The sequence below is a fragment of the Equus asinus genome, chromosome 24, assembly GCF_041296235.1.
Source record: "Equus asinus isolate D_3611 breed Donkey chromosome 24, EquAss-T2T_v2, whole genome shotgun sequence".
Taxonomy (NCBI): Eukaryota; Metazoa; Chordata; class Mammalia; order Perissodactyla; family Equidae; genus Equus; species Equus asinus.
The window spans coordinates 61,084,577-61,108,508 of record NC_091813.1 but is presented as its reverse complement, the minus strand read 5'-3'; the positions used below and the strand labels follow the sequence as shown (position 1 = coordinate 61,108,508).

General features: G+C 40.9%; 1 protein-coding gene across 11 annotated transcripts in view; it reads left to right on the top strand.

Moving 5' to 3' along the window:
• The first annotated feature begins 2,948 nt into the window (after nucleotides 1-2,948).
• The window catches only part of PTPRK (protein tyrosine phosphatase receptor type K), a 514,767-nt gene continuing 493,783 nt past the window's right edge, over nucleotides 2,949-23,932 (top strand). For 7 of the 11 annotated variants that reach the window (XM_070496694.1, XM_044753877.2, XM_044753876.2 and 4 more), the window contains exon 1: nucleotides 2,949-3,293. In XM_070496694.1, the coding sequence (XP_070352795.1) occupies nucleotides 3,197-3,293 (97 nt within the window). In that variant the 5' untranslated portion in view covers nucleotides 2,949-3,196. The remainder of the gene's footprint in view (nucleotides 3,294-23,932) is intronic. The other 4 variants (XM_070496692.1, XM_070496691.1, XM_070496688.1 and 1 more) reach the window with 2 other exon arrangements.

Sequence of the window (23,932 nt, the reverse complement as noted above, 5' to 3'; positions counted from 1 at the left end):
TGTTAGCTCAGCAAAAACAAAATAAATAAATAAATAAATAAATAAAAAGATATACTTTAACTATATACCAAAAACAGTAGGGAAATAGAGAAGGGCAGTTATAAAATTTTATTATTTTACATCCTCTACTAATTATATCAATATTATGGTTTATGGGTTTTTTTTCAGTCTTTTTTCTTAGTTGTAATCATAGCACATATTAACTTTTGTCTTCTGATTATTTCATTGTAGTAAAATATGCATAACATAAAACGTACCATTTTACCCACATTTAAGTATACAGTTCCGTGGCATTCAAGTACATTCCCATTGTTGTGCAAGTGTCACCACCATCCATCTCCACAATGCTTTCATCTTCCCAAACTGAAACTCTGTACTGTTTTCTGAGTTTTTTTACCCAACATTTTATCATAAGCATTTTTCCACATTGCAACTTACTCTTTTTTTTAATAATCTTCATTTCTAGTGGCTGTGAGATACTCTATCAAGATAATGCTCATGAATTTGCCTATTGTTGGACATTTATATTATTTCTACCTTTCCCTTTTGTAAATGATAAATATCTTTGTGTATATAAAACTTTCCATATTTTGGATTATTTCCTTAAAATAACTAGGAGAATAAAGAATATGAATATTTTGGTGATGTTTTTAATGCACATTGGCAATTTCCTTCTAAGTTATACCAAATTTATACTTCTTCTGTTAATTGATTGATACATCCATTCATTCTTTCAAATAAACAAAGGCCTAGAAGTTCCTAATATTTGCCAGTTACTATATGGAAGACACACACTCTTTACTCAAGTGATTTCAGTCCACTCTGGCCAGGATAAGTTATGGTGGTCAGCATCAGTGACAACTAAGGCCCAGTGGACTGATTTACTTGTGCAAAAGTTTTATTGCATTTCTTTGATTTTTAGTGGGAAGACATCCTTTCAGTTTGCTGATTTCTTTTAAGACTTTCCTTGCCCCTCTTTGTTTCCCCTGCCTACTGCTCACCCAAATATGTGCTGTCGGGCAAATTACTTAATCTCTAACCTTGTTTCCTTATTTGTCAAATGAGAGTAATGATTGTACCAGTGTCATAGGATTCTTGTCTGAACTTCAGGAGACATTGTATACTTAATGTCTCCATGACACTTTGTATATCATAAGTCAGTGCCTAGCACATTGTAAACACTCTGAAAACATTACCTGTTACTGTTATTACTTCCAGGATAAAAGTGAGATGAATCTTCTGTCAGTTGACCCAAAGAATGGGCAAGGTAAGAACTGTGTGTACTTTGCTCTGGCGCTCCAAGTCAATTTTTAAACAAGCTTTTTGCATGTTTAAACAAACAAATCTACCAGGTCATGAACTTTCTTCATCTTTCTTTCAAGAGTAGAAAAATAGATTAATTAGTATATGGATGGTGGGCTTTTGTTTTTCCCGAGGCATAGTGCTGCTAAATTTTACAAAGTTCTGCTGAGGCTTCAAAAGGAAAATATATGTCCTTAAGTTTTTTGTTCCTAGGATTTAGGAATGTTTCTCAATCAAAGAAACAGGAAGAATGATGTGCTAACAGTTATAGGTTAATGAGTTTAAAAAGATTCCAGGTTGCACCCTAAGGAAGAATGGACTTAGCTATGCTGGAATGAATTGACAAGTGTTGGGCTAGTCAGTGTGCTAATGAGCCAGCTATAAGATTCCAAATTCTGTTTAACCAAGCTTCTATTCTTATTTTTTCAGAGTCTTTCCCTTCAAGTTTTTATATACATATATATGTATATAAATTTTTTTCCTGTTCTGTCATAAGCCTGGTCATTAATTCCATATATTTAATTTCAATTAAAAATGCGTCAGTAAATTATGGGAACGTTATATTAAATCGAATTTTGCATTGTCTTGATTTACAAAGGCTAAAGATGTCTGAGTGACTGACAGATGTCAATCAATAGATTCTATTGTTCTAAGACTTGTATATATGACGTCAAAATTGTGAATAAAAAATTATGGTTCTGCAATTATGACCACATCTACTTTACTTGATATTTTGCAAAAATGAATAAAGTATGAACTACATATACAGTCTTTGCACAGAAGCAAGTAAGGGTGGCATATGGTGAAATCACTTCAAGCTGCTGAAAAAGTAGCAAACTAAAATACTTGACTGCATTATTTTCCTCCGCATAAAATCATCCTTTGCTGTTTTCGTTGTCGGGGTAAAGTCCTTTTGTTAAATCCTTGTCTTAAATAGCTATTAGATACTGAAAACAAAACCAAAACCCTCTTGTCCTCCAGCAGACCGGAGTGCAGGGAAAGAAGAGGAAGCCCTGATGTAGTTCCGAGCTTCCTCCTGAGGGAAGAAGTGCAAAGAGGCCGGAAGGTTTCAGAACAACCAGCAAAGTCGGTGAAGTAGAGAGTGAATCCAAAAATTCAGCAAACGACAAACCCGAAAGGAGACACGCCAGCTGCTCCCACTGGAAAGTTACCGAACGTTTATTTTGGTTCAAGTTTTATTTTTATATGAATAAGGAACAATAAGTTTTCTATGGGGGTGGGGAATCATTCCTTGTGACATGAATAAGGACAGGGAGTTTGCAGCGCAGGTGGCTGTCCCCTTAGAGGCTGCCGCGCTCCCCCTTTTCCTACCGCCAGCCGCGCGGGGGGCCCTCCGCCGTGGGGACGGAGCCCCGGGACGCCCCTGCTCGTCCTCTGCGCTCGGGCCACCCTGCGCACCAAACTCGCGCATCTCAAACTCTCATCTCGGCAGCGGGCCACCAGCGGCGCGGGGACCCCTTTCCCGCCGGCGCCCCGAGGGAGCGGGAACAAAGGCGGCGCGGGGCGCGGGCGCGCGGCCGGGCTGCGCGCGGCTCTCCGGGGGAGGCGGCGGCGGCGCGCCCGAGCCCGCATTCCTCCGAAGCGCCCGGAGCCCGCGGCGCGACGTCACCCGCGGCTCCGCCCCCGTCCCTCCCTGAGCAAAGTAACTCTTGCCGAACGGGAGCCGCCTCGGCCGAGCATGGAGAGCTGCCGCGGCGGCCGGCCGGCGATGCGGGCGACGCCGGCGCCCCAGAGGTAGTCGGGCGACCGCGAAGCAGGCAGAGGCGCCGGCGGGCGCCCCCCGGCCTCGGCCCGCCGCCCCCCGTCGTGGATTGCGCCGCGATCCCCCCGGCAGCTCTTTGCCAAGCGGCTGGAAACTTCTCCCAAAGTCGACATGGATACGGCGGCGGCGGCGCTGCCCGCTTTTGTGGCGCTCCTGCTCCTGTCCCCGTGGCCTCTCCTCGGGTCGGCCCAAGGCCAGTTCTCCGCAGGTGAGTGGCCGGGGGGCGCCCGGAGCCCCGACGAAAGCCCCCGGGCTCGGGAGGCTGGAGGCGGCTGCTCGCCAGGGCCGGGGGCATGGATTTCGGGGCAGCTTTCGCGGCCCGGGGGGCACGGGGCAGAGGGAGACATGTCCCCAGAGTTGGTGCCAGGTGGGACGCGGGGCACGGGGCTGGGCGCGGCTTGGTGCAGGTAACTTTCCTCTTCGCTCCCCATTGTTCCGCTCCCGCTTGGGGCTCGGCCGGCCGGCTGTGCGGGTGCATGGAGAACAGGGCTTTTAGGGGACGCTGGTGGCCTCGGCGTCCGGCGCAGGCTGCACCGCGCTGGGCAAGAGAGAAAGAAAAAGTAGTTACGACTCCGAGGACGCCTACTCTGTTGCTCCTGGTGTGGGGTTGTTGCTGTCTGCCCCTAGAGCGTTCCAAAAACATTTCCCTGGGAAGCCATTGTCAGAAACGTGGAGACTCCGAGGGACTGACCTCGGCGCGCTTTGCCAGGTGCTTTTTGTCCCGGGAATAACCTCCCCGGACTATTGTCTAACTACTTCCCCGTCCCTCCCCCAGTCCCTTTCTCCTCCCCCGGCGTGGGGCTGCTCCCGGCTTTGCCCTGTGGTTCGGGCGCTGCACGGAGCAGGTTCCGTGTGTGTTGGCGGAACCTGGAAGATGTTTTGAAATACGATTCTAAGGATCCCGCCGAGCCATCCTGGGCAGCGAGGTCTGGGCGCCGGGTTGGGGAAGCCTGACTCCGGGGCCGGGAGCCCGCTCCTCGGGCAGAGCCTCAGGGAGGCTGGCCCAGCTACTCCTGGAGCCGGCCTGGGTGATGGGGCTGCGAACGGCTGCCGCTCGCCAGGAGAACCCAAAAGGAGGGATGTGTGCAGTCTCGCCCGTTAGCCCTTGGGGATCTAGATGAAGCCACTTGGAGAAGTCCATGAGGCGCTGTGGCTCGCCGTCCCGTCCTCTGTTCCCTTCCAGTTTTGTTATCTTTCCTCTTGGTTGCTTCTTTCCTTCTCTCCTCTGGGGGCTCTGAAGTTTCACCAGGTAGGCGCTGGGGAGCGGGCTCCCGGGCGCTCGTCTGCCTCCCGCCGGTCCTGACAACTTTTCTGGCCAATCCGCCCAGCTCAGCTTGGCTGGTGAGCGCATCTGCTGCCTTGGTGCGCGGTGCAGATGGAGACGCAGAGGTGGCCGAGGGGTGATGGAGAGGACAGGGAAAGCGACAGCCGCGCTCCTGGCTGAGGCCGCAGGACGCGGAGAGCGAACTTATTTTGCACTTGTCGGTTTTTCTCGTTATTGTGGCTGCCCTGTTTCCTGGAAATAAACTCGAATTGTTGTGATCCGGAGTAATGTTTATTTCCCTTCCGTTCCCTCCCTCGCCCCCCTTTAGAACTCTATAAAAGGAGTTAGACAACAGACTCCGGTGGCGGCGTGTATTGTGCACTCAGGCAGATGATAAAATGCAGCGTGTAGAGGAAAAGCTTTGTATATCGGTGATGTATGCAGAGGACCACAGCTCTATGCAGTGAAGGATTCGATGCTTAATTCAATTCTTTCTGGCGTCAGCATTACTGCATGCATCTCTGACATACGCTGCCGTTAGTATTGGAACCGTGCTTGATGTTAGTCATTATATGCAGGCAAGTTGGAGTGGGTATTGATTTCTGCACAGTGTTTGTCGCTGCACAGAGTCTACGCTTGAAAAGACGTGTAGTTTGTTAATTGAAAGTTTGAATTCTACCAGTTGCATGATTAAACTTACACGTATTCAAGAGTGGCGACTATTAATGTCTCAACGGCTGGTGGATATATTTTTAGCAGTAAAGAAACTTTTCTTTTTCTCTTTTCAAATGTTATTTACCCTTTAATGAGCAAGCAAATATTACGTTTCCTCCAGCAAAATGTGCAGATGAGTTCTGATCCCAGGAGTTCAGATATCTCTAATGAGCAATTGTATTCTTACCCATCCAGTTCCAAGTAATTTAACCAAATATGCCTGGCTTTTATTTAGCAACAAAGCAAAACATTTGACTTTGTGTTCTATTTAAGTAAAAGAATGTGCAGTCCTAATAAGTACAATTCTCACAGGACTGGATCTCAAAATTTTGCCATTCAACATTTACATATATGCTCAGAAATGAATGCTTTTTATGCCTATAGTTTACCGTCAGATTGTGGATCTGCCTTTCTCCATAGATTGAAAGTTTGTTTTGTAAAAATTTACATTTTCTTGGTATCCATAGTCATTGGGTATTCTATCATCAGCTTTTATGGCAGTCAGATTTGTGGCAAAGACAGAGATTCAGAGATTGGAGGTGTATCCTTTCTTGCTGTTTTTCCTTATGTTCAACTTAAAATGATGAACTTTTATTTCTTTAGAGAAATTTAAGTAAAAAGGATTTAGAAGTCCTAAACAAACGTATGTTCAGGATTTTTAAACATCCTGTTAAATACGTCTTGTAAATCACATTCATTAAGGCCAGTTTACCACTTTGAGATATTGTGTGGTTCCTAATGTAGTAAGCTTCAAAAGCAAATTTTGAAAGACTGAGGAGTGTTGGATCTTTGATTTGTCATGTGCTCATCCAGTCTGCTTTGCTTAAACCGCAAATTTAAGAATATTTTCATCATTGTGACTTTTTTCTTAGCTTTTGGAGTTTGTGTAAAAATTCTGCATGGTGAGCCTCTTTAAAACTAGAACTTCCTATAATATCAACTTATATTTGTATTCTTTCAGTTTGATCTCTCACTTAAACTGACACTAGTGTCCTGTGTTAGATTTGGGGAAACTGAGGCGTAGAAGCACAAAGATGTGCTAAAGTTTATTCACTGGGTTGTGTAGCTGTCATCTCTTGATATCATCGTGTAAGAAAGTTTTCTGTGCTAGGACTCAGATGATAGACAAAACGAGTCACAGATGAGGTAACTTGGAGACTCAGCGTTCTCATCTGTAAAATGGGGATAATAATACCCATCCTGACCTCTTCACATGGTTTTTATGAGGATGGTGTGAAATAATTTATGTCAACTGGCACTGTAAATTGTAAAGCGTTACACAGCTGTCTGGGGTGTAATCATCATCCATTAAGGCAGCTGAGCGCCTTGACTTCCTGTGCCTGCTTTCACACTCACCTCACGAGGCCAGGCTGTTCAGGAGTCTGTGTGTGTGTGTTTCCCTTGGCCAGTCACTCATTTATTCATTATTAAACATGAACAACCTATCTTGGCCAGACCATAAGTTTATCAGCACAGTGAAAGAAATTATCCTTTATTTTTCAATTTTTTTTTACTTGCCTATTGTAAGTCCTTCCTTGAGCTGAACCTGTGGAAGAGTCACAATTAACATTCCTGGTATTCTAATTGTACAAGAAATATGTTTTTAGTCAGTTTCTTTGGCTGTTCAACTATTGGTTGTACAGCTTTTTCATCTCAGTGTGGAGAAAAATATTCAGCTTTTTAGATGCAGTCTTATCAATGACCTAGAGAGGGACTATTGTCTCTCTGGTGTGATGTGAGCCTGGAAATGCAGCTCAAGATCCTGCTTTGGATGTAGTTTCTGGCATGCCACACTGTAAGCGTGCACTCATTTGATCCCATAGGACCTTGCAACTCGTCGAAGCAGTGCCACTTTCTTAGCATCTGGTTCCTTGATGTCTTTGTATGTGAAGTTAATTTCTCTTATACATACTACCTACCAGGAAGATACATCAGAGACAGCTTGTTTTAAGATTTGCCTGTTAGTTTTCTAGTTTTGATTGGCCAGACTCTCTCCAGATTTTAATACTGGTAATGGTATGTAACCAGACATTTCCAGGACTGGTTTTTCTCTCACAAGTCTCCTTCTATCTGAGGGGTAGATTTTCCTAGATCACAAGATGTCGTTTGTGTCTGGCCTCCCAGACGGGAAGAGGCAGCGCTGGCCGCTGTTTGGGCTTTGGCATCTGTCTGCTGACAGCTCTTCTCTTTGTGTTCATAGATGTGAATTTGAAAAATAAATCAACCCCTCTGCCACTCCACCCCTCTCCCACACTCCTTCCCGCTCCTGTCCAGCAACAACAAAGCCCCCACGCATCTACACAAAATCACAGCCTTTTTATTTTTGCCAGATATCTTTTGGTGCTGGACATGTTCTTAAAAACTGGAAATATGACTCAGCCACTACCCAGAGCAAATGCCAATCCTCCCAGCAAACCTCAAATTTCTAGCAATGATGATTTACTACATGTTTTTATGGTCTTTAAAAAACATTTAGTTCATGTGATATGGTCCTATTTTATAGAGAAACCATGTTGCCTACTATTACTTTTGAAGTGCACTGTTCTACGTCTGCTCAAGGTGGTATTAAAGACAGTGCAAATCATGCTAAATATGGATCTGCTTCTCAGAGGCATGGAAAATTCTGTCCTCATCTGCCCTGTGCTGTTCCCATACCCTGACTTCTCTTCATGGAAGGCAGGAAGAGGAATACTGGAAGATCGCTCAGGAAACATCAAGAGAGTTTACAGGTTGTTCTTAAAGACAAAACAAAGAGCACTGGGATTGTGTGTGTGTTTGATCTTTTATTTTATTTTATTTTCTAAGGAGGGAAAAAAGGCCTATTTTTGACTTGTTTATTGGAATCAGCCCTTGCCTTTGTCCAAACACCTTCATTTCTTCTTCTGTGGATGTAAAGATTCTCCTTTGGGTATTCCTCTCAGACTTTACCCTTGGATCATATCTGATTTCTGTTCCTTTATCAAATAGCGTTTCTCTTTGTCTAAAAAGGTTATAACTGCTTTTGAACATGACTTGTTTTTTCATCAAAACTCCTGCCTGCTGTTTGTTATAGTTACTGAATAATGGTATTTTATTAGTTCATGATATGTCTTCAAATGATGTTTGATGACAAAGTAAGTGAGTAAGTACATCACTCAGGCTAATTTTTTTTTCACTTGAAGCCAGAAACAGACTCGCAAATCCATGAAGTAATCTTTTAATGTCACGGAATATTTGTTTGTTTCTGCTTACATATCTCTGAGTGGAAGAGAGACTTTAAGTTCCTTTTTGTAAATGTGGTAGAAAAAACTTGGGTACCTTATTGCCTGATATTTTAAGATAAGTGGGAGAAGTTAATACATCTATGCTTTGGAACACTTAAAAAAATTATGTTTGAATGTTTGATATCAATGAGAACTCTGGAGGTAGATGGTTTACAAACTTCAGACTCCCTCGCAGTGGGAATGTGTTTATAGGAAAAATGCTCTTAAAGAAACATAGTTCCACATAAAAGGTTTTATTAGTCCCATGAAGATTCTGTTGTGAGATGAATGTTTATTTTCCTGTGGTATTCTTGTGGGAATTCTTTTGATTTGTAGTTAATATTTTAGTAATAAAAACTGAGCTTACATAATTAAATAAACTTAGTTTTATGAGGTTTTGCAGATTGTTGAGGTTCTGGGAAAACATTGGGCCTGATGTAAGGATCACATTGATCCTTTTGTGGAACAGTGCCATTTCCCCACTTAACTCTGGTTGAATTTTTTGGCATTCTCTTCTGTGTGTTGATAATCCATAAAAATTACAAGTGGCTTATTTTGTCACTTACAATTGTTTTAGGAGCAAATTAAGTACTCCTGAATGAAATTATCCGTGTTTCCACTTAATATGATTGTAGAGTTCTGTTAATAAAAGTGATGAACAGGGCGGTGCTGGCTGATTCCTTCTACAGGTGTCATTCTAGGAATTATTTTCATAAGAGGAACTCAGAAATAAAGCCAAATAAAATAGTGTCTAGTGGAGTTATAGTTTGCATTTATTTTGTTGGGAAGGCTGAAAGAAGTAGATATGTAAAGATATAAATATGTAAATTTGTATCAGCAAATTCAAGAGTAGAGAGGGGAAGTCTTTCTAGGGCCCTCGCTACCCACCTAGGAGTTGATGGCTGATTGCCTCATGGTCACTGGATTCGTTAACTTCAAGGTGCCCTTGAATTTTGCTACTTGAATTTGGGTCCATGGACCACATATACTCACATCTTAACAATGATACACCTTTTTTTTTTTTTGTGAGGAAGATTAGCCCTGAGCTAACATCTGTGCCAATCTTCCTCTATTTTATATGGGATGCCACCACAGTGTGGCTTGACGAGTGGAGCTGGGTCAACGCCCAGGATCCGAAACTGCAAACCCCAGGCTGTGGAAGTGGAGTGTGCAAACTTAACCACTATGCCACCGAGTGGGCCCCAACAATGTTAGAACTTGATATTTAAAAGGTTCAGGTGAGAAGGAAGCTAAGGACATGTGCAGATGGGATCAAACTCCTATACTTATATTCTGGAAAGAGTATTGAAAATAGATAATTATTTTGTCTATTTCATAGATGAAGAAACTGAAAGGGAAAATAAAGTATACACTATATAATATATTGGACTCTACTATACTTTTAATAGGAAAATAATAAATCTTCCTCCAGATTGGTGTCTATTTATATAAACCCTTGTCAATGCAGCCGCTCCTTAACCAGCTGCTTGTAGGCTGATTCTCCAAACCCTCCCCAGGGCAGCAGCTGACCAGCTACAGAAATTCCCCTAATCCTTGTCCGGTGGTGGGGTGACCTAGCAGCTGCTTAACTGGCAGACTGGCCACAGCTCTGTGATGTGATTCGCCTTAGGTCATTCCGCAAATTCAAGAGTAGAGAGGAAGCCTTTCTAGGGTCCTCACTGCCCACCTAGGGGTTGATGGCTGATTGCTGCAAGGTCATTGGATTCATCAACTGCAAGGTGCCCTAGAATTTTGCCACGTGAATTGTGGTCCATGGACCACCGTCATCAGCATCACCTGGGAACTTGTGATGATCTTGTGATCACCTGTCAGAGCCCACCACAGACCTTCTGACTCAGAATCTGCCGCTTAATATAATCCCCAGTGATTTGCTTGAACATTTAATTTTGAGAAACACTGTTCTAGGAAGAAGAAAGCATGGTTTGAAATGTTTTTCCACATGCACTTTACTGTAGAATTGTAAAAGTATTGCAAAAGGATTAATTACAACATGAAAACAAATTTCCCTGGAATTGTATTTCTGATCAGTATTTTCTTAATTATAATTTAACAACTCAGACATGTCAAAACAACACTATTCAAATTTTTTTAAAGAATACATACTCAGACAATTTTGAAAGAAATATTTTCGTAAGACAATAAAAATAGGCTAAGTAGTTTTGGTTATGAACATGCTAAGAAGATTTAAAGATAAACGTATGAGGAATTGAACGTGGTATATGCCAAGTCATTTTTACTTAGTATATTGATATGTTGATACAGGAAACAGTATTCCCTCTGACATTGCTAGTAGCAGCAGTTTCTCGTTTTACATTTCTCTTTTTCTCCTACGTGTAATTTAAGGATCTCCGTAATAAGGAGCTCATTTATGGGACAATCAAATTTAATGAATGGGAGTTAGGTAGAATGCGTTAAATATCACTGGTGTTCTTTTTAGTATCTTTCTTGCTCATATTTAAGAACAGATAGTCTTGTCAGTTTCCCAAGAGAAAAATTATGATGTAATAGACAGTGTACACTATTCATGTCAAAACACAATTTTACTTGCATTTTATAGCTTGCTTTAGCATTCTTTTAGAAAATGAATTTTCCCAGAAGACCTAATTGCCTTCTTATTAATGAGCCTGTAAGTGTGTTTTGTTACCCATTTACTATTCTAAATGTGTCTACTTTTGCTGGCTGTTTCAACACTGTAGTCTCTGATTAAATCACGACTGCTAGATTGGTTCTTGCCATTGACTGGCAATTCAGAAAATACTGGCATAATGACATGGTTATGGCAGAGACTAATGAAAAACGAGAAGTATAAATTAGTGTTAACCCATAATGGTTGTGTTGTGTGATACTGGGAGCTGGAGTTTGTGGTGATACACAGCAGAATTCTGTGCTCATTTGACTGTAAATGAAAGTCTGCTTAACCTAAACTGTTTGAATTACAAAAGCCATGGTTGCTGGATTAATGATTTCCATGGTTATTTGACACACTGGCATTTAAGAAGAGGTTTAATTGGAGACAGATCAGTGTTGGAGGAGAACTTGGAGATGGCGAGAAACTCTGTGTATCTTCAAGAGCTTCAGAGTCCGAAGGCTTTGACTCCTCGCTTTTTCCAATTTTACTCCAATTTCTAGAGTTTGCCTTTTGTACTAGTTCTACTTTTATTCTTGTCAGCAATAAACAGGCTCGTTTATTCTCTCACACATTGGAGAGGGGAGATTTCCCCAAAGCAATTGCAAAAACAACAATGGGAGCTGCCATTTACTGAATTCCTGCAACCTGCCAGGCCTTATGATCAATGTTTGACATAATTTTAAATGCTCACAATAATCCTTTAAGATTGGAATCATCTCCATTTTATAAACGGAGGTCTAAAAGGTTAAGTAACAACTTTCCTCGGGTGATGGTGTGAGGAACTACCAGAGCCAAGATTCGTTATTAAATAGAGACACATATGTGTAGTCATTAGACATTCTTTTTGGTTGCATATTGGCAGAAAGTGCAGCCCAGACTGGTTGCAACAAAAACAGAATTTATTGTCTCTCCTAGCTGACAGTTCAGGTGGCGCTTCCTTTAGGAGTTCACACAATTCCTTTGGGATATGATCTCTCTGTCTGCTCAACTTAGCTCTGGGGTGTTCGAGGAGCTTCATTTTTAGGCTCCGTGTGGAGGCGAGGTGGCTTTGGCAGCTGCCACATCATAAGATTCCAGTTCAGGTCTATTAGGAAAATGTGATCTTATGTGCTGGTTGCACCTGAAAAGGCCCTGAGATTCACTCTGATTGGATCTGGTGAATCATATGTCCAGCCCCTGAATCAAAGGCTCTGACTGAGTGGCAGTAAGTGCCCTGATTGGCTTGGTCCACTAGGATTATGGGATCAGCCCCGCATCCCCACCCAGGTCAGATGTACTGATCAGTTGTCAACAGTAGGGGCATGGGTTCTCAAAAGGGAGCCAAACTACAGTGTAGTTGTTCCAGATGAAACTCAGGTGCGGTAAAAGCACAGAAAGAGCAGCGTGCACCTGTGTGTATTTATAATCCTTCTGAGGGGGAAGAAAGGAGATGGTAAGGAAGAGACACTTGGATGAGATGGTTCCCAGCTCTGGACCAATATAGGTGGGAACTCCAGGAAGACTTGGTGGTCTAAGCCCTCATGTCTAAGATGAAGGAGTTGGAGGAAGAAGGGAGGAAAGAGGCAACTTGTGCCTGGCAGGATTGTGTGCATTGCACATCAGCCGATCATAATTTAGGGAGTGTTTCTTTTTTGGTTTTCCCTTTAAGCCCTGCTTTAAAACATAATTTTATTATTTTCATTATTTTTCTCTTTGCCTCAGTATCGAAAAAGTCCAATGTTAAAAATTCATAGAATTTTGTGTGCTGAAAGGGACCTTGGAAATGAATATCCCTTCATTCAGTAAACTTGCCCAGAGTCATACAGCCTGGAAGAACTTGAACTCAAACTCAAGATTTTGATTTATAGGTCACTGTTTTTTATAACATATATGTCGTTTGCTTAACAGTGATTTATATAGATAATTATTTAAAGTTTTATTTAATTATTTTGGTTTGTATTCTGTAGTTCTAAAAGAATATTTCCAAATGCAAAGCTGACTTAATGATTAGCTTTAGTTAGATCAGTAATCCAAATATAAGGTGATACTAATTAATATATCTGAGACTAAAAGAGACCGTCTTCCACAACTGCTTGGTTCCCAGCTGTCCTACAGGATTTATGTATATATATATATGTGCATGAATAGGTATTTGCACGTATGCATTTATTTTTAATAGAAGCCAAAGGGTAAGTCACACTGTGATAAATGATACTGATTGATACAGAGGATAAAACCTAGTCACTCTTCACTCTTTGGAAAGTAATTTCGAAAAACTCAAAGGAGGTGAAGGTGAACTTGTTTATCATTTTGATCTTCTCGGCTCTGCTGCCTAACCTTATAATACAAACCTGAGCAACACAGGGTATTCGAAAGAGTTGTTGTAAGAAGGTACTGAGTAAAGACTAAAAGGCAGGGCAGTAGCACCCTCCTCCTCTCACATGAGGGATAGCGGACTGGTATTAGATACCATGTTTCTGCCAGTGGCCCAGAGCTGGGTGTGACTGAGGACCAGGGGCCCAAATGTGGCTGTGCCAGTTTAGACCAGAGTGTCATCCCCAAGCCCTTCCACGGTTGTGGATGGCGCTTCTCTGGCCAGAGCTGGCCCGGCATGTAGGATGCAGGCAGTGGGTGTGGACGAGGCATGTAGGGTGCAGGCATCGAGTGTGGAGGAAGGCTTGCTGAGTAGAGCATGCTTCCTTCTGTCACTGGGGCTTCTTTTCACAGCCTTTGTTTCTTATCTTAAAGAACTTAATGAATAATGATTTTCTTCCTTGTGTTTTGCCTGCTTTCTCTGTGACTCTTTTTTACCCCTTATTATATCCTTATCAGGTGTGATAAGTGTGACTCCTGAATGACGAAGGTTGTAATAATTTGTCTGACAACCTGGCTAGTTGAAGCAGAGGGCTGTCTGGCCTCGACACATTATTGCCCCTTCATCTAAACTCACATTTAAGTACTTAGGGAATAGATGAGGTGCAGGGGTTGGCAGCCTCCTGCTTCAGAGAGAGCAGAAGGCTTCTTTGGAGATCCATGTATGAAACCGTTTTAGTGCACAGAGCATGGGGCTTGCTCTAAGACTGTGTTGTCCCCGTCTTCACTCTGTCACTTTCTGGCTCTGAGATTTGGAGGTAATTATTTTCTGCTTGATCCTTAATTTCCTTATCACTAAAACGGGACTATTACAATGAAGAGTGATTTTAATATCTTCTCTAGTTACTCAATAGGACACTTTTAAAGGTAAGATTAGTAAAATATGTGAAAGTACTTTTATAATTGTAAACTACCATAAAAATGTAAATTTTTTTTTGGGACTATAAACTTTGATAATAAGGAAATTTATTGTTGCTGAAGGCACAAAGTATATGCTGAAGAATGAAAAATGAAAACAGTAGATATCTGTTTGCACATCTAAGTTATACACTGCTTATCTGAGTTGTTTGCATATTGAAGTTTTTGAGGAAAGTGGTATGATAAAGAAGAGTCAGTAAGGATCTTGTGAATAGTGGGTAATCTTGTTATGTATCATAAAATGTAGCCCCCCAAATTCATTTTCACATATATGTATTTCTTATATATTTAAGTAAATTTTTCTCTGTAATGCTACAAAATAGGTTTTGTATTCTCACCAGATACGTTAATAAAAATTATGTGATTATAAAATATTTTTACTGTCAATTTTTAAACATCTGTTTTAAGGACTGAGATCACATATAGCAAGTTGTTTGTATTGATTTTCTTTTTGAATATTTTCATGAAGAGAGAAAAAATGCTTTTGCTGTCTGAGCTGGTTTGCCTAGTTGGTGAGAGCATGATTCTGTCAAGGTTTGTATCCCTTTGTTTATTCTTTGACTCCACGTATCTTTGAGCATCTACTACGTGACAAGGCTGCATCAGGTCCTGGGTATGCTGGCAGGTAGGCCAGGTATTGTCCCTGTGCTGTGGGAGCATATGTGAGTTTATTGAAGAACAGTAATCTTTGCATAGCTTCACATGTAGTAATGTAGCTGGGTATGCTGGCAGGTAGGCCAGGTATTGTCCCTGTGCTGTGGAAGCATATGTGAGTTTATTGAAGAACAGTAATCCCACCACATGTAGTAATTCACGGGGGAAGCCTGAGGTTATTTTGTAACTGACCATCCCCCTGTGGCTTGGCAAGTCTCAAAGCACAGTCTGTCTCTCACAATTTGCTGGTCCACTTTAGACCTTGCCTGGGAGAATGCAGTGGGTCAGCCCTCCTTCCACATCCTTGAGTCTACACACAAAAACCTAGGAGCCTACCAGAAAAGAATTATGTAAAAATTTACCACAACGATAGTAAAATTCCACCAAGTGGAATTTCCCAAAAGTTGAGTAATCGGAAGTGTATAAACAAGTCGGGTAAAAGAGAGAGCATGTTTGTTTTCTGGAAGCTCACAGTCACTGACTCTCCCTCTGGGAGCAGGAGCAGGAAGGTTGGGGGCATCCTCGTAGAGGACAGTGCATGTAAATGTGCATTCACAATCTGAACGTTCTTACGCAGAGGCCGTGGTTGTTTGGCTGCATTCATATTTGCTGTGACCTACAGCTGCTCATCAACTGCCACTGTTGCCTCGACAGCGGTTTCAGCGGAGCGAGTTGTTCTGAGCAGTGGGCAGGCCCTAGAGAGGGAGGCCAGAGGCCAACAGAGAGGCCTGGCGGCTGGGAATGAGCGTAGGCCATGACCATCCCTGAACTGCCCCAGTACCTCATCCCAGAAGCAGAGCAAGTTCTGTTCCTGGGGCTTTGGTCATTCATTTTGAGGGGAGCAATGGTGTTGTCATTTAAATACACCCATTGCCCTACTAGAAAATCGAGATTTTGAAAATCTCTGTTAAGGGAGGCCCACATGACTTGGAGGGTGTGAATTAAGAAGAAAAGTAATTTTGGAGAAGCGTAAATTTTTTCTAAGCAAAATCAAGTGCCGAATTACATAGGTGAAAGCTTCGGAAGTAGAAATTTAGAAAACTATTTTGCTTTATTCGAGTCACTAACATTTTGTTGCCTCCTTTATGTTTAAGCAAAGGACACTCATAGACTGTATAACATAAGGTTTAAGATCACAGATTTTGGAACCTGACTGCCTGAGCATGAATACTGATTCCACTGTTTTCTTGCTCTGTGACCTAACCACTTCCCTTCGGTTTCAACATCTATAAAGTGGGATTATCCAGGAACCTATCCCAGACGTTTGTTTTGAGGAATACTGAGTTAAAGTGCTTCAAAGAGTGCCTGGCACACTAATAAAATTCATTCAGTTTAGCTTTTATTGTCATCATCATCATTATTACTGGACTAAATTAACCGGTGTTTGCAAAATATCTAATCCCATGCTGTTATCTCCTAAAATTTCTAACTGCATTATCTTTTACTTTAAAATAAAACCAGCAGAGAGTAGAAATAGGAAGCCTGAAATAAATCAACTCAATATGTTGATTAACAAAGACCTGTGGAAATTAATAAACAGAAACCTCATTAAGATGGAGTTGGGATGCCAAAAGGGGAAGCTGTCACATCCTACCTTCCATAGCAGAGCCAAACAGGAAGAAGAAAGACCTCCTCTTCTTGACGAGCAGGAAGCTCAGCCAATGAGAGACTGTCACAACAGGGCCAGTGAAAAGCCCCTGTCCTTCAAACTCTTAATTCCTCCGATGGATTCTTTGTTGACAGCAGCCCTCCCAACTTCCTCTTCCCCTGTAAAAAAGAGTTTCTCTTCTTGCTGCTGGAGACTTGCACTTGGCTCGCCACGGTTGCATACTCTGAATTGCAATTCTTTGCTAATCCTAAATAAACCCATTTTTGCTGGAGAAGTAACTGGCTGCCCATTTGCCTACAGTCAACACACCACAGCAAGCACTGTAAAGAATATAATTGAATGTTTATGGAAACGAGGCAATTTTACATTGATTCCTAAGAATCAGAATCTTAGGATGAAAGACAAGACAAAACAAAACATCCAGAAAAGTGATGGGTGGGGGAGCTCAGGTGAATGTGCCAAAAGCATCAAGTTTTAGGTATAAAATACCTAAAAAATCTTTGGAAAATGCATTTAACGTTTCTTAGGTAGGTTGGAGGAGGTGGGAGATTTTGGGCATTCATGAAAGTTTTTACCCCCTGGAGAGATTCAATCTCAGATAAAATATGAAAACTCTAATTTGGGAATAAGATTAAAATGGGAATTGACCAGAAAGTTAAGGAGTGAGAACAAACCACCTTCAAGAAGTGTCCGTCCCCATGAGACTAATGTCCGGTCTCGGAGTAGCACTCAGATTTGGAAATCAGATCGTTAGAATTAAGCAGAAGAGAGACCTCCTTAGCTCCTAAAGAATGTTGTTTCCCCAAAGGTTATAGGGTGAGAAAAGGATATTTGCACTGCTCTATTTGCATTTGACACCTAGCAAGTAAATGCGGTACTGGCATTTAGAACGTCCATTTGCCTATGAATTCTAGATAACGTGTTTTTGTTTTCTTTTCTTCCTTAGCCCAGTTAGTTTCAAATCCATTTAAACCCAAAGACTTTTTCAAGCCACTATCAACAAGGTAAAGCCATTTTAGAGTCCTGTGTACAGAGCGTGGGGCTGTCTAAACTTTTGACAACTGTTAGCTCACTTGCAGAGTTGCTCCCTGGCCAGTGTCAACCTACAAAAACAGAAACCAGTTTAAGAGGCAAGGTATTTGGGATCAAAGAATTGCAATTCGGGGAGCACAGATTCAGATGGAAACTCAAATCGTGTCCTGATTACAGGAGAAAGGCTCAGAGTTGTTATGGGAAGAAGAGGGGAAGATGAGGTAAGTTGCGTTAAAGAAGAGTTCATTGGTGCTAGATGAGGTAAGGCTAGGTGTGTACTTCGTAGATTGTTTAGTGATTCGGTCATCAGCAAAGTCCAATTTTATCAGTCCTTATAAACAGGATATTCTCATTCTTAGTGACTTCTTGGAATGTTGGTGGTTTGGTCCAGCTTGGAAGGTAAAGAAAACAAGACGTGCAAGCCAATTCCTCTGAAATGGCTGCTCTGGCTCTATTTTAATATGACTTCATGCATGTCATCTTTCACGCCAGTCAATTCAGAGGAAAGCCTAAACTTCTCTAAGCTTCAACGAAGATTTCAGGTTTGATTCAGGCTTTCCATTTCGTGTACTCATTCTCTTTCTTGATGTATGTCTTCTAGCTTTAGTTGAAACAAACTTTCCTTTTCCATGTTATACTTCTGAAATTATTTGTTCTCTAGATGTAATTAAAAATTTCTGTCAGCTTTTGTATCAAAGAAACTCTTTGCACTGAAGGTTTGAATCTCGCTGAAATAAACGCGCTTATAATATTCAATTTACCATAATAATGCCATTTTGTATCCTGACTGGATGCTCCCATGACATAGTTCTTTGTGATCGTGGTGGCAGCAAGTGTCTTCATATGCTCTTCTCCCTTTAAGGAGTCCGTTTCTTAAGATGCTGCATTTTGGTACACTGTTTGAACAGGTTCATAGTCTTAATATGAAGGAGCAATAAAAAAAACAAACTTCTGTAGCACATGTAAATTTAATTATGGGACCATTCGAAACAGGGGATGAAAACCTGGACTGCTTGTTTTGGGCTCCAGAATCATGACCCAGTTATTGTTTGGAAAGCACACTGGCCCTTATATGTCACAACAAATATCTAAAGGATACTCAATCAGAAAAAGATTAATTGAGAATGTCAGACCTATTATGGAATGAAAACACGATATAACAGACAGTATACTTAAATATAACAATATATACAGGAACTATAAATTCTACCCAGTGTGGTTCAAACTGTGGCTTCCAGTGTTTTTTCATGAGGCAGTTGGAGAAGCCCTGAACCAGGCAATATTAGAGCAGATACCTCCTGAAGAAGCCACGGGTTCTGAGTCCTCCCTTTTAAGGCAAGGTCACCTAGATCCTGCAGGTCAGATCTTGTCCTTTTCTGGCCCCTTCCTGTCAGGAATGCAGATCCCAGGTGAGGCCTGGGAATTGCGTGGAGGGCTGTTTTTCACTTCTTAGCTTAGGTACAGGACTTTCCGCAGTTAACGTGCTGTTCATGTAAGTATCCATTTAAGATCTTTTCTGGTCTCTCAGCAGTTTGCTCACAGTTGGGAGTTGGGATACCAGGAGGCAGAAGCACTCTGTCCAGCCCCATCACTCGTTCATAATTGTACCACAAACTTCCCCAGTTGCTAACGCATTTTAGAAAGGCATGTAATTTTATTAAGATGTCTCCGGTTGCTTTCAAATATAGTCAAGTAAAGGAGAGGAGAAATGGGAGGGGCAGGATGACATATCAGCATTTACCTTTTCAGGTGTCAATGCCTTGAAAGCAGTGAGAGGCTTCCTTTGAGGTGGAGACTTTTGTTGTTGTTGACATCCCCATCTATTGTGGGGATTACAGTTTCATCGAGCACTGTCTTTGATGTGAGCACTGACAAAAAGGATATATCTATTCTGTACATTATGGCAGTGGACTGGAACTTTAATGACAGCATGTCAAATGTAATATCCTTTCGAGCTTGTTAAAATAGGTGATACCAGTCTAAATTATTAGCCCTTTCTTTCTGGCAATACCTTGTCAGGGCAGGCAGCATTGATTTGTGCATTCATGTGATTGATTGGAATCCCTGGTAGAGAGCCGGTGAGCTAGTGGCCTCTTCTTTCAATAAGATGTGTATGGCAGAGCTTGTCTCACTCCTTTCATGTTAATTTGGTTAAATTCACCAGGTATTTAATGGCTCTCCATTTAGTGCCTGGCAGTGCATTTAGCACAGAGGGCAAAAAGATGGAAAAGTTGATTAAGCCTCTGCACCCAAGGACCTCATAGACTCATTGGGGGATCTAGAAATAAATGTTATAATTCAGAGTGGGAGGAACAATGAGAGAGTGCCATCAGGACATGGAGAAAGGACAGTCACTGACTTCTAGGGTGATTTGTTAGGCCTTTCTGGAGCAGAAGGCCATCAAAGGCAAATTTCCCAAGAATTGGCACACAATGCTCATGGAAAAATGAGGAAGTAATGGTGATGGTGGTAAATGTTTAACAATCAATTCTCAAAAAACAGACCGCCCCCATATTCAGTTTTTAGCATTTGCCCATTTCCACTGTGTAAACAATCCCACTGTGGCTGATTTCACATTACCACTGTGACATCCCTGAACATAGAGTTGGGAAGAGATGCATAATAGCACACCTCTGTTTAGTATTTCCACCATACAGATACAAGAGAAGTAAATAACCTCAAAACATAAATGTAATATAAGAGTAGTAAAATAATTAGGAAGTGATGAGTTTTGAGTTAATACCTGTGTTTTAAATATAATTTATTCAAATGTAAGTTTCTGTAATTTAATTTTTAAAAATGGTTGTGATTGACAACTGGCTTACAAAAGTGCTGAAGATTTTAACAATTGGCTGTCAGGTGCTGGTCTAGGCTTGCTCCAGCACACCACCCGATGCATTATAATCTTGGATGTGGGTGTGAGGGGCCCAGGGAGTGACTCCTCTTTAATTATGGGGTCTTTATGTAACATTCTCCTCAAAGAGCATAATTTAATGTGAGAAAGACTAGTCCATCTTGAAACCCATTAGCAAAGACTTAGTTATCAACAAGGCTTGGGTTCATTGTTATAAAATGCTGATGTCAGAGGCTTTTGGAGCATCTGCCATGGAGCCTAATCTCAGGAAAAGTCCCAAGAAGACTGGCTTTCTGCTTACCTCAAGTTTCCCCACTGCACAGGGTGAATATTGTTGGTTGTAGGTGTTCGTGTCAGTAGTCAAGCTCTCTTCAAGGACTGTTAACTTAGAGTCCTGTTAAGTCTACTTAAAGAGTAAGCTCTTAAATGCCTTTGAATTGTGTACATTTTCATGCTAAGCACCATCTTTTCCAGAATATTACACAGTAGGTGGTGTTTTTCCAGCCAATATAGCTTGAAAATTATTTTATAATCCTTGTAGTAACGTCCTGCCTGTGGCCCACAAGAGCAGCCAGCATTTGAGTTATTTAGAAATATTGGAAGAATAAACACGTCACTGAAAGTGAATGGATTTGCATCCCATTCTGCTTTACATTAATGATCTTTTATTATTATTTTCCACTGAATTCTACAGTTAGCTAAAGTTACTTCTGACTATTTTACTTGGTTTAAAAAAGTTTTTCATTATTTAATCTATCCTAATGTCACATACAAGTGGAATGTTGTTTTAACACCTGCTCCTATAATCCTTATTTGCATAAGACAAGAATATTCCATGTTCTAAAAAATGTCCTGTAGGTTAATCCTGCAGTGCTAGATGAAAATTCCTATGCCTCATAAACGATATTCACACTTCAGAGTATGTTGTAAGGTATTTTTTGAAATTGGCAGATTGTGAATATGTTGTACATATATATATATATTTCTTCCTTTTAGTAGGAGGGTGTGTGTGTGTGTGTGTGTGTGTGTGTGTTGTACATATATATATATTTCTTTCCTTTAGTAGGAGGGTGTGTGTGTGTGTGTGTTGTACATATATATATATTTCTTTCCTTTAGTAGGAGGGTGTGTGTGTGTGTGTGTGTGTGTGTGTGTAATGGATTTCTCTGTATGATTTCTCTCTGTATATCTTACATAAAATCTTTCATCTCATATCTGGAAAAAGAAATCTGTCTTCCCTGATACTGTTCATATAAGAACAATTTCAAGAATTTGGAAACATTCCAAACTTCACAACTTAAAACTAGATTCCATAACAAAATTTTCCCAGTGTGTTCAAAACAGAATGTGGATTTAATTCTTCTCAATTACTGGTCTCACTTCCTTGAAGAAACCCAAGTGGGAAAAGTGGTAGTGACAGATATTACTCAGTATTCATAAAGGTGTAGTACTAAGTTGACTGGACTTTGTGTTTTCTGCACTTACGTGGTTATAGGAAAGAGGCATATGTTAATATAAACTCTTAGGGATTTACTTTATAAAATCACTTTCTGCTGTATAATCTGGAATCAGCAGACTTTAAAGTCAGTCTCTTACCTTTATGCCTACAATACTATAGGAATTAATTGATATTCAGAGTGATGGCTGAATTAGCTAATTGTAATCAAAGATTTAATTATGCTAGGCATATTGTAATTCATAAGGCTGGAAAGCTGACCAATAGTGGCCACAGTGATTAAAATGAAAGACTCTTCCCTCAATTCTGAATTAATCACATGATCATATTACGCAGGACAACCCATTTTAGAGCACCTGTTTCTGACAGACAACTTCTACTTTATATTACTTTGTATGTTAACACTGTTTATTCAGCAGGGCCTGATGAAGATCTGTAATTCATTTCTCACTGTATTTACCCACTTCTTCATTGAAGCCCGATGACATGACACAACAATGCCTGGGCATCAGGGTTTTACCTGGTTGTGGATCAGAAGCTGGAGTCATTGGTATATATTTCTCTGGGCTGGTTATATGTCTTGTCTCGACTGTCATTTCAACTGCAAAAAATATACCCTTTTTTTAATGTTTTAGGTCCACTGGCCTATAGTGACATTTAGTTTTAAAGATATCATCTTCAGGGGCCAGCCTGTTGGCATAGTGGTTAAGTTCACGCACTCTGCTTCGGTAGCCCAGGGTTCGTGGGTTCGGATCCTGGGCATGGACCTACATACTGCTCCTCAAGCCATGATGTGGCAGGTGTTCCACGTATAAAATAGAGGAAGATTGGCGTGGATGTTAGCTCAGGGACAATCTTCCTCAAGCAAAAAGAGGGAGATTGGCAACAGATGTTAGCTCAGGACCAATTTTCCTCAGCCCTCCCCCCACCCCGAAAAAATTATCTTCAATAGCTAACATTTTAGTGTTCACTGGATCTAGCACTGACTAAATACTTTATAAACATCAGCTCAGTATTTTCAAAGTGCATGTAACCACTGATTTTGTGAGTACTGATTTCAATTCAGTAGGTAGCAGCTTAAAAAAACATGAATTAGAAGAGAATATAAGAATAGCAATAATAAAAGCAAGCATGCGTCTCATGGGGAAGTATTGTTTCATGACAGTTTGGTTTTAATTAAATAGATTTATACATCTTTATGTCTCTGTGTACTGAGTCACAATGTGAAATGAATTTCTCACTATGGGTCTGACAAAAAGTGGGAAAGCCACTATACTTTTTCATATACAGTAATGCTCACTACAATCCTCTGAAGTAACCCAAGGTCTGTGATGGGCCCAAGGTCACACAATTGATAAACTCCAAGGTCATTCTTTATTATGCTCTTCCACTTCTGGTAGACTATAAAGAGCACAGGGTTTGCTTAATTTGTGAGTGAGGGATTTAATTTCCCCGTGCCTGTTTCCTTATCTTCAGTTTGGGGACAGCGCCACCATTACCCTAACTATTTACAGGGTTGTAAGGATCAAATAAAGTAATTGGTGTGAATATGCTTTTCCACCCTTGAAAGATCTGTACAAATGTGTGATTATTACAACGACTTACTCTTTGGCTCTTCAAACACTAGTTGATACCAGGTTTGACTGGAAATAGTTGGATTAAGTGCCTTTTGAAGTATTTTTCCAACTCAAAAGTCTACAATTCTGTTTCATGAGTAGAGATCCCTCCTGTTGAGTAGTTTTTTGTTTCTTGTTTATGACAAGATGTGGTGCTGAATGAAGAAGCTATGGTTTTTATTTATATTTACTTTTCCTATTTTGGTGTTGCTCTTGACACAACCACAGAAGGCAAATGTACTTTGGACATACCTGTACAAACTCATTATTCACATTTGTCTTCAAATAAACTTGCATCTTGATTATAAAAGAAAAATAACACTGTAAATAAAACTTGATTTTTTAAAAAAATTTCAAATACCAATAGTATACTCAATGGAACATCTAAAAAATTCTGAGTAAAAAGATATCCAAGACTTAAAGAAAAACAACAACAAAGGAACAAAACAGGACCACAAACCCTCCAATTGATTGTAGAAATTGTGA